The sequence below is a fragment of the Rhinopithecus bieti genome, unplaced genomic scaffold (assembly GCF_001698545.2).
Source record: "Rhinopithecus bieti isolate Rb0 unplaced genomic scaffold, ASM169854v2 scaffold_17698, whole genome shotgun sequence".
In the NCBI taxonomy this organism is placed as follows: domain Eukaryota; kingdom Metazoa; phylum Chordata; class Mammalia; order Primates; family Cercopithecidae; genus Rhinopithecus; species Rhinopithecus bieti.
The window spans coordinates 55,454-66,152 of NW_016808837.1; the positions used below are offsets into that span (position 1 = coordinate 55,454).

A 10,699-nucleotide genomic window follows, 5' to 3' on the forward strand; every position below is an offset into this window, starting at 1 on the left:
ATTTATTTTATTTTATTTTATTTTATTTTATTTTATTTTATTTTATTTTGAGATGGAGTCTCATTCTGTGGCCCAGGCTGGAGTACAGTGGCACAATCTTGGCTCACTGCAACTTCCACCTCCCGGGTTCAGACAATTCTCCTGCCTCAGCCTCCCTAGTAGCTGGGATTACAGGCACATGCCACCACACCCGGCTAATTTTTGTATTTTTAGTAGAGACAGGATTTCACCCGGTAGGCCAGGCTGGTCTCAAACTCCTGACCTCAAGTGATCTGCCCGCCTTGGCCTCCCAACGTGCTGGAATTACAGGCATGAGCCACCGCACCCGGCCAAATTTTAAAGCTAGCTTTATTCTGTGATACAGTCAATTGTGGAAATAAACTAACTTTGAGGATTAAAATTAAAAAGAAAGGAAAAAAGTGTAAAGCTTAGTTTCATTTGCCTAACAAGCATAAGGCAGCTCCACAATCCCATTTCCAAAGCACTTGGCGCTAGATGAATTTTGGAATGCAGAATTTCTCAGGTTTTAAAAAGCTAATATGATACGATGCAGCAATTCTATTTCTGGGTATATATCCAAAATAATTCAAAACAGGTACATGAAGAGATTTTTGTACGCCCATATTTATAGCAGCGTTATTGATGACGATAGCCAAAAAGTAGAAGCAAACTAAGTGCCCATCAAAAGGTTAGTAGATAAACAAAGTGTGATTTATACATACAACAGAATCTATTTGGCCTCAAAAAGTAAGGAGATTCCCTTGAATGTTGAAGTAAGAAAAGATAAAAAATTTTTAAAATTTAAGTAAGGAGATTCTGACACATGCTACAATGTGGATGACTGTCAAGGACATTATGCTAAGTGAAATACACCAGTCGCAAAAGGACAAATAGTGTATGATTCCACTCACATGAGGTACTTAGAGCAATCAAATCCACAGAGACACAACATAGATAGTGGTTGTCAGGGATTAAGGGGAGGAAGAATGGGGAGTTGTTATTTAATGAATACAGAGTTTTAGCTTCACAAAATGAACAAGTTCTCTGAATGAATGGTCATGAAAATTGCAGAGTTATTTGCATTTATTTGATGTTATTGAACTGTAATCTTAAAATAGTTCAAAATGGCAAATTTTATATTATATACATGTGTATATATATATATATAAAACCACAATTTAAAAATGATTTAGTAAAAACTTAAACACATATTGATGGTACTTATCCCTGATGAGGCCTGGGAACAATATTTTAATCAAACACAGCAATCTCCTGTAACAAACACATGAATATTTCTACTAACTGGGATGAATAATTACCATAATAGCTTCACTTCACTTAAGAGGATATTGTGCCACCATATGCGCTGATGAACACCTGTTGCCAGAGCACTGTGGATTCCAGAAATGTGTAGAGAGACTTGTAGACTATGTCACATCATGTAGATATTCCATTAACTGAACCATGTTAGATTTTGAGGTTGCTTTTAGTATTTCAGAGTCAACACAATGTTTTCATGTCTACATTTTGAAAATGTCCCTGAAAAGTCTCAGGGCCCTAAAGGAATAAATGGGCCAAGAGGCAGGCCTAGAACCCAGACAGGTGGTGGTGGTCCAGCTTCAGAGCCTTTCTGCCTCAGGAGGGGGATGAGCAACGGGGTGGGTGGAGATGCTGAAACAATGCCGTCACCCAGTGATTTCCTTCCCTGTCCTGTCTGTTTCTTACAGATGCAGAGACAGGGTTCATGATGTCAAAGCTTTCACTGGCAAATCCAGAAGTTCCGGACAGTAAGTGATCAGATACGGCCTATCTTTAAAAGCAGCCAGCAGGTGCAGGTCTGCACTATGGGATCCATTGTCCCTGTTTACAGTATGGGAGGAGAACGAGAGGGTCCTGAGGGTGGTGAACATCTCCAAGGAAGATCAGGATGGGCTAGGGGAACCCCCTCCATAGATGCCTTCCCTGTTCCCCTCTGGCTGCCCCAAGAGTCTGCTCCTTTGGGGCAGAAGGTGCTCTCTGATGCCTGCAGGTGTCTACAGATGCCTTCCCTTTCTGGGAGAAATGCTCTTGGTCCTGCTGTGGCCCACCCTGAGTGCCCTCAGACACACGGCTCAACTCTGGTGAGGATCTGAAGCAGGGAGATGCCAGCAAGTGCCGGCCGCAGAGGAGGAAACATCTCTTCTGAGCCATGTGCCTTCTCACCCTCCACAGTGCTCTGGAGGAGAAAGATTGGTCCTCAAACGATCCCTTCTCTTGTTGCAGGCTCTCACGCTATTAATGCTGACTGCTGCACCTCCTACATCCCAGGAAGAATCCCGTGTTCACTCTTGGAGAGTTACCTTGAAACGAGCAGCAAGTGCTCCAAGCCAGGTGTCATGTAAGTGCCAAGCTCACCAAACATGTGTTGAGGGAGAAGGAATCTGTAGCATCTTGCAGGGAGGACCTGATAGATGGGTGTCCATCAGGGCCCACCCTCTGGATCCTGCCAGGTGAAGGGCATCTGTGTCCTTATAAGGATCCTGCAGGGCCTCAGGGATGAGACATTCCCAGGGGAAAAAGGGTGGGGAAGGAAGAAGAAAGCAGGCACAAGTCTATCCAAGGATGCTTGCATGAGTCACTAGGGAGTCCCACAGGCTGAGGGGAGTCTCAAGAGGACACTGGCCCTGAGTTGCCATCAGCAGAGAATGAAAAAAAAGAAAAAAAACTGGCTGTGTTGACTGGGAAATCTGAGGGGCAGGGAGAATGGGGCCCCCTGTCCCCATGTGCTGGACACACCTCAGTTTGTAACCTTTCTCCCCCTTGTTCCCCAGCTTCCTCACCAAGAACGGGCGACGTTTATGTGTCAGTCCCAGTAATAAGCAAGTTCTGGCTTGCAGGATAATGCTGAAGCTGGCCACACAGATCAAGGCCAGGAAGAACTGAACTTGTCAAGGCAAAGGGACACAAGTTGCCAGCCACCAACTTTCTTGCCTCAACTACCTTCCTGAATTACTTTTTTAAGAAACATTTATTCTTGTGTTCTGGATTTAGAGCAATTCATCGAATAAAGAGTTTCTCACTTTTTGTGTGTGATAGGGCCTCTGTCACCCAGGCTGGAGTGCACTGGAACATCTTGCCTCACTGCAGCCTAACCTCCTGGGCTCAAGTAACCCACCTACCTCACCCCTACAAGTAGCTGTGAAACAGGGTGTTAAGACAGAGAAAAGAGACATACAAGGTGGGGAAGCTCAACAGCAACATAGGTTTATTGGACAGAGAAACCTGTGGAGGGGGAGCACCAACAAGTGCTGGAGCCCCTGTCCTGCTTCCAGACTGGTACAATTATAGGTCTGGACAGGGGAGGTGGGGCAATGTGGCTAGCTGCCTGGCAGGATGTAATAAGTGAGGCACTTCCCGCAGTCAGGCAGTGTGGCCTGGGATCTGCTTGGCAAAATGTTTTTCATGGTCTGAGCCCCCATGGAAGTTTCCTCCCTGATCAGGGTGTACAAAACGGCAGGGGTTTACTTGATGGCACCAGTTGGGCTAACACAGGAGAGTTCCCTGACCCCCTCACAGGACTTGTGACAGGGGTGTGGCTCGTTTGCAAGGCTGCTGCACACTCAAACCCCTTACGGGAGGGGGAACATGCAGACAGGCAGGTGCAGGAGCCAGGGTGAGTGCTTTTGGGCTCCAACCCCATTGTAGCATCTAGGGGTGCATTACAAGTAATGCCCTTTAGCAATTGCTTTTCATGGATAGCTATTCCATTCAGTGGAGAGTCAGGGTGACAGCCTTTTATACTCTCTTGGTATCCATGTCCTTGTCTTGCATCCAGGAAGAATCAGGTCACATCAACTTGAAGGATGGCGAAGGTGGGGATTTTACTGAGTGATGGAGTTTGCTCTCAGAGGAATGGATGCAGGGCTGGAAAGGGGATGGAGTGGGAAGATGATCTTCCCCTGGAGTTCAGCCATCCCACGGCTTATCTTCTCTCCCATCGTCCTCAGCCAAACTCCTCCTGACATTCAGATGCTCCTTCTCTGTCCAGAGCCATGAGGCCCGGAATTAGCCGACCTCTGTTGCTTGATCTCCGCAAAGCAGAGACAAGACTGCACATTTCCGGGTTCTTTATTACAAACCCTTCCGGCGCGCGCCTAAACTGTTCCCGCGCGCGGCCAACGCTTTTCCCGCGCGCGCCTAAGTTTTTCCCGCGCGCGCCTAAACTGTTCGCGCGCGCTCGCTGCAAGCCTTTCCCGCGGGCGCGCAAACATTTTCCCGCCCAGGAAGACATGCAGCCTAGGGCGCAGGCGCAATCCCGCGCCCGGGAAAAGTACAAACCCACGGCACATGCGCGATTGTAATTTGAGAAGGCCGGGCCCAGTCACCGCCCTGGCCCAACCTCTTCCCCTGCCAGCCTATATAAGGCNTCCGGCGCGCGCCTAAACTGTTCCCGCGCGCGGCCAACGCTTTTCCCGCGCGCGCCTAAGTTTTCCCGCGCGCGCCTAAACTGTTCGCGCGCGCTCGCTGCAAGCCTTTCCCGCGGGCGCGCAAACATTTTCCCGCCCAGGAAGACATGCAGCCTAGGGCGCAGGCGCAATCCCGCGCCCGGGAAAAGTACAAACCCACGGCACATGCGCGATTGTAATTTGAGAAGGCCGGGCCCAGTCACCGCCCTGGCCCAACCTCTTCCCCTGCCAGCCTATATAAGGCATGACCCTACATTCAATAAACGAGACTTGATCAGGCCATTTGTCTTGTCTCCATTTCTTGTGTTTTCTTGTCTCCTCCATTCCCACTCCCCCTTCCAGGGTCTGTTCGACTGTTCTGCAGGTCGTGACGCTTCTCTTCTCTCCCTCTCTGCCATGCCATTTTGCTGTTCTGCTGCTCCTCTGTTCCCCTGCTTGTAGAGCTTGGGGGTTTATATGGGCACAGGATAGGGGTGTGGTAGGCCACAGTGGTTTTGGAAAAGTCAACATTTGGGCGTGAAAATAGGAATGCTTGCTCCCACTTAGGGCCATGGAATTCTAGGCTTCAGTGTGGGCCTTCGTTGGGGAACTGCCTCTTCTACCCCAGGTATTTCCTTGCCTGTATCTGTATCATTTCCCCCCTCTAAGAGGCCCATCTAATTGCCATTAGAATATGGACGATGATCAGTCTTAGCTACTTCCTGCTGACGGGGACATTGTTTTGGGGAAAACAGAAGTCAGATTCCTCCCAGAGGTCTATGTAAGGGTCCCTGGGGAAGGGGAGTCATCATCCAAGGCTCCAGTTGCCTGACAATTTGGAGTTTGATGACCTCAAACTTGAGAGAATAAAACAAGTTTTATAAGGTGTTAAGTATGCATGAGTTAAAAATGTGTATTATACAAGGAAATAATCTAGTGCCAAAGATTACAGAAATAGGAAATGTAATATACTAACAACATTGTACCCTGAGATGTTTCACCTTGGTGAAAGAAATTAAGACTTGTAGGGGTGTGGTTAAATTTTAGAAGAGAGATAACTGTTCTTGCCACATTTGTAGGAGTTAACAGATGAACCTTGGGAATCCTGGGGTTTGTGGGTTTGCATGGTGGCCCTTAAAGCTTCTGCCTCTTTCTCGTATTTCCCTATCTCTACTGTAAAAGACCAAGGTGGCCACTTTCAGGAGGTCTCCTAAGGTACTCCCTGATGCCAGGGCCCATTTCTGCAACTTACCCCTGATATCAGGGGCTGCCTGAGTAATAAATTTATCATTTAGAATTAGTTGTCCCTTGACAGAATTAGGACATAGAGACCTATGCTTTACAAAGGACCCTCTTAGCCTCCCCAAGAAGGCAGTGGAATTTTCATTAAAACCCTGGTCTACTATGGATATCTTGATATAGTGAAGAGGCTTAGTTCTAGCCCTACGTAAGCCCTCTATTATGCACACCTGAAACTGTCTCCTCTTCCATTCTCCCATCTTGTCACTGGAATCCCATTTAGGGACATTCATTGATACTGCTTCTCTTTCAGTTGGATAATATTCACCACCTTTCCTGGGTGCTATATGTGATACAAACCTCATCCCCAGATCTCTCTGTCACTTGCAGAGTGGCCTGTTTCTCAGTGTTAGTCAGGGTTTGGTTCAAAGTAACATCACATCTTCCTAGGAGAGTTCAAATACTTGGGTTAAATTCTGGAAAGCCTTTATATATCTTTCAGGCTCATCTGAAAGCTTGCCAACATCTCCCTCAATTTCCTTCAAGTTCTGTAGAGAGAAGGGCACCTGGACCTTACTGCGGCAAATTCACCAGGCATCTGTTGGAGGGGAAAGAATGAGACTGGGGCTTGTCTAGGGTGAGAATTTCTAGAAGGGGGCAAGTGAAAGACTGAAGCTGGATAGGGAGGATGGGGTGGACCTGGAGGAGCAGGGCTGGAGAGAGCTGGTTCCTCTGCTGGGGATACCTCTGGGATTTGTTTGTTTAGTTCCCTGGGATTGTCCCTTGCAGCCTCTCCCGAGATGGTAAATAGGTCTGGATTAATTCTACATTGTCAGCAAAGGTCTGGGTTGCCCAGCAAGGTATAGAAAGCCTGCACATATGGGGCCTCAGAGTGTTTGCCCTCACGTTTACAGAAAAGCTCCAACTGCTGGATGGTATCAAAATGAATGGTTTCTTCCTGAGGCCAAGCCAGTCTTTCGTAATTTACCCAAACCTTTGTGCAGAGGGCTATGAGCCATTTTCCTCCAGAGTCTGAGGGTCAAAGCAGTCCCAGTGGTTCAGGATACACTCCAGAGGAGTATAAGCTGGGAGTGGTGAAGACAGCTGATTGCCCATTCTGAAAGGCAAGAAATAGAGGTGACCCTCATTTCCTTCCCTTCTTTTAGTGATAACTCAGGTTGTGATGGAGAGAAAGGCATCCCCCTTGCCTCTTCTGTCTTTTTGTCCCCGAGTCCTAGTGACCTTGGCAGGTGCCACCCATGGGTGCCAAAGTGGCTTTTACTCATGTTAACAGGGGGGTCTAGGGGGTGAGAATATCCACTCTTACACAGTATGCCCTATTTCCCTTGCTGCCAACAACCTTTGAGTTCCCTGGGCCTCATCTATGTCATGGAGCATCGCCTCCTTTCATGAAGCAAGGGTTTAGTCAGCAGGAATTGGTCCTTCCCATTTACACTGTGCTTGTTGCCCGGCTTTGGATCCCTCAGATCTGGTTTTCCTTTCTAGGGCCCCAACCTGAAGCCCTAGATTGAATATACCCTGCCCTCTTGGTACCCAGGTCCTTGTCTGGCATCCAGGAAGAATCTGGTCATCGTTCAAGAAGACTTGAACGATGGTGAATGTGGAGATTTTATTGTGTGATGGATGGGGCTCTTATGGGATGAATGGGAAGCTGGAGAACGGATGAAGTGGGAAGATGATCTTCCCTTGGAGTTTAGCCATCCCGCGGCTGATCTCCTCTTCAACTGTCCCCAGCCGAACTTCTCCTGACATTCAGATGCTCCTTCTCATCTCTCCTTCTCTGCCACTGCCGTTCTTCTGTTCCTCTGCTCATGGAGTTTGGGGTTTAAGGGGTAAAGAGGCAGAACTGTTGGATCTGCCTCTTTTCTAAGATCCTGACACCTCTCTCTTTCCTTTGGGTAAAAGTAATATTGGCTCTCTTTCCCTTTATGGAGGTCTAGCTGTCAGATGGACACAAGATAGGGGTGTGGCAGGCCAGAGTAGTCTTGGAAAAGGCAACATTTGGACGCAAAAACAGAAATGCCTGTTCCAATTTAGGGCTGTGGGTTCCCAGGCTGAGGGTGGGGCATTTGCCAGGGAACTGCCCTCTTCTACCCAGTATTTCTCTGCCTCCTGTCCATATCAGCTGGGACTGCAGGTACATGCCACCATACTCTGCTAATTCTTTTTTTTTGAAGAGACAGGATTTGATTATGTTGCCCAGGCTGGTCTTGATCTCTTAGGCTCAAGTGATCCTCCTGCCTCAGCCTCCCAAAGTGCTAGTATTACAAGTGTGAGCCACCATGCCCAGCCTTTACTTGGATTTTAAGAGGAAAAAGAAACTAAAGGAATTACTGAACTTTGGATAAGCATTATCTTCAAAACAAGAGACATCATAATACAATTTAGAAAGCTAAAAATATTCCTCATCCAATTTAGATTGAATATGCATCAAAGATGTATTTAACTCATTAGTGAGAGAACTATTAAAATAATTCAAAAATCATTTGAATAACAGAGATTTGTATAGTTTATGGGGATGGTGTTCTGAAATAAGTTTGTTAAATTAGAGCACACATTATTACCCTGTGGATAGGGCAATAGAAAAACCTGCAACGGTGGGATTATCTTTTTTAATAGACAGAAATCATTTGCATCTGGCCACACACACGTTTGTAATTTAACATATACTTTCTCAGAATCTGGGGCTTAATCAATGGTAAACAGAAAATCAATCAAAAGTTCATTCCCCTACGGATTTAAGGAATCCCAGGGTGGGCCTTTTAGTCAACATTGTAATATGACCTTGAAAACCATGCAGTCATCCTTTTACCTATTTCTTTCTTTTTTTTCCGAGACAGAATCTTGCTCTGTCACCTAGGCTGGAGTGCAGTGGTGCAATCTCAGCTCACTGCAACCTCCGCCTCACGGGTTCAAGCGATTCTCCTGCCTCAGCCTCCCTAGCAGCTGGGATTACAGGCACCGGCCACTATGCCCGGCTAAGTTTTGTATTTTTAGTAGAGATGAGGTTTCACCATGTTGGCCAGGCTGGTCTCAAACTCCTGACCTCGTGATCTGCCTGCCTTGGCCTCCCAAAGGGCTAGGATTACAGGTGTGAGGCACCTCGCCTGGCCCCTTTTACCTATTTCTAAGTTTTTTATTAGGTGTAAATTTAGTTTGCGGGGCAAGTTATTCGAGTTACTGGTGGCAAATCTGTACAGGTCTGCAGCAACCTCAATTCTTCCCTCCTCAGGAGAAAGAATTCAAATGAGGAGCCCAAGCAAGAAGAGACTGAGGAAGTGTTAGAGCAGGAGTGAAAGTTTATTAAGAAGCTTTACAGGCCGGGTGTGGTGGCTCATACCTGTAATCCCAGCACTTCGGGAGGCCGAAGTGGGAGAATCACTTGAAATCAGGAGTTCGAGACCAGCCTGTTCAACATAGTGAAACACCATCTCTAATAAAAATTAGCTGGGTGTGGTGGCAGGCACCTGCAACCCAACCTACTTGGGAGGCTGAGATAGGAGAACTGCCTCAGCCCAGGAGGCAGAGGTTGCAGTGAACTGAGACCATGCCACTGCACTCCAGCCTGGGTGACAGAGTGGGACTCTATCTCAAAAAAAAAAAGAAGAAGAAGAGAAGAAGGTTTAGGGCAGGAATAAAAAGAAAGTAAAGTACGTTTGGAAGAGGGCCAAGCAGAGACATTTTGGAGGTCAAGTGTGGGGTTTGACCTTTTGAATTGGGGTTTTACATGTTGGCATACTTCCGGGGTCTTGGGTCCCTTCTCCCCGATTCTTCCCTTGGGGTGGGAAGCACTAGCGCAATGCCCTGCTTGGGAGGGGAGCATGTACAATGTGTTTACTGGAGATGTATGCGTGCTCACTTGAGGTGTTCTTCCCTTTACTGATGGAATGCCCCCAGAACGTCCTATATGAGTTAAACGCCACCATTTTGTCTCTTGGTGCGCATACGTGAGCTCAATCGCCCAACTCCTGGGATCTTATCAGGAAGCTGCTGATGACGAGTTTCAGGTTTTTTCTATCTAGAGGCACAGCCTTTCCCTGGTGCTAGCTGCAACCAATTATTATTCTAGAAAGACAGGTAACAGCTCCCTGACCATCACCTGATGGTCACCTGACATTCCTGGTTGGGAGGAGCCCCTCCTGCCCTGTTTATGTATGACAACGGGAAGATCTGATCTAGCCCACTCCCTTCTTGCCTTTAGCTTTCAAGCTGCCAGACATTTAGTTTATAGTTTAAATGATTAGCCCTTCCCCAAAACTCAACCACTTTTGTAAAGCTAATGAAAGACTACCAGGCTAGGAGGATAGAGGAGCCTGAATTTTGCTAAGGTGGAAGTGTAGACATAAATGATTGCCAGCCATTATTGCGGAGGTCACAAGATATGCAACTTCCCCAATTTCTCTGCAGATAACATCACTATTGCAGAACCTAAGATTGGCCTTCTGAGATATCTTTTCAGGATTTTTTTTGCATTGAGACGCTGATGATGGCTCCACCTGGACCCAACAACAGCTCCTGCGGCACCACCCAGAAGCCATTCAGCCTACAGGAGATGAATTTCCCACACCTCTATGATTGCACCCCCCAAGCACAGCAGCAAGCACCCTTTGCCTAGCCACATTCATCCCCTCCCCCAAACTACCTTTCAAAAACCTTTAACCTGTGAGTCTTCGATGAGATTGATCTGAGTAATAACTCTTTACTGCAATGTGATGGTTTTTGTGCAGCAGATACAGTAACTATCTCATCCTTAGAGACATTCTTCAAGGACCTTGTAACTGTACACTTGGAAGTGTGTTAAGGGGGTAAATGTCATGTTATGTGGCTGATTTGTTTTGTTTTGACACAGGGTCTCACTCTGTCCTCCAGGATGGAGTACAGTGGCGTGATCATAGGTCACTGCAGCCTGAAGCATGCCCAGGCACAAGAAATCCTCCTGCCTCAGACTCTCAAGTAACTGAGACTGTAGGCATGTGCCACCAAGCCTGGCTTTTTTTTTTTTTTTTTTTTTGTTT

General features: G+C 47.0%; 1 protein-coding gene across 1 annotated transcript in view; it reads left to right on the forward strand.

Annotated features, from left to right (window-relative positions):
• The window catches only part of CCL23 (C-C motif chemokine ligand 23), an 8,608-nt gene extending 5,545 nt beyond the window's left edge, over positions 1–3,063 (forward strand). Inside the window, exons 2-4 of the mRNA XM_017887552.1 lie at positions 1,728–1,787; positions 2,263–2,377; positions 2,811–3,063. Coding sequence (XP_017743041.1) covers positions 1,728–1,787; positions 2,263–2,377; positions 2,811–2,922 — 287 coding nt within the window. The 3' untranslated portion in view covers positions 2,923–3,063. The remainder of the gene's footprint in view (positions 1–1,727; positions 1,788–2,262; positions 2,378–2,810) is intronic.
• Positions 3,064–10,699: the final 7,636 nt, after the last annotated feature.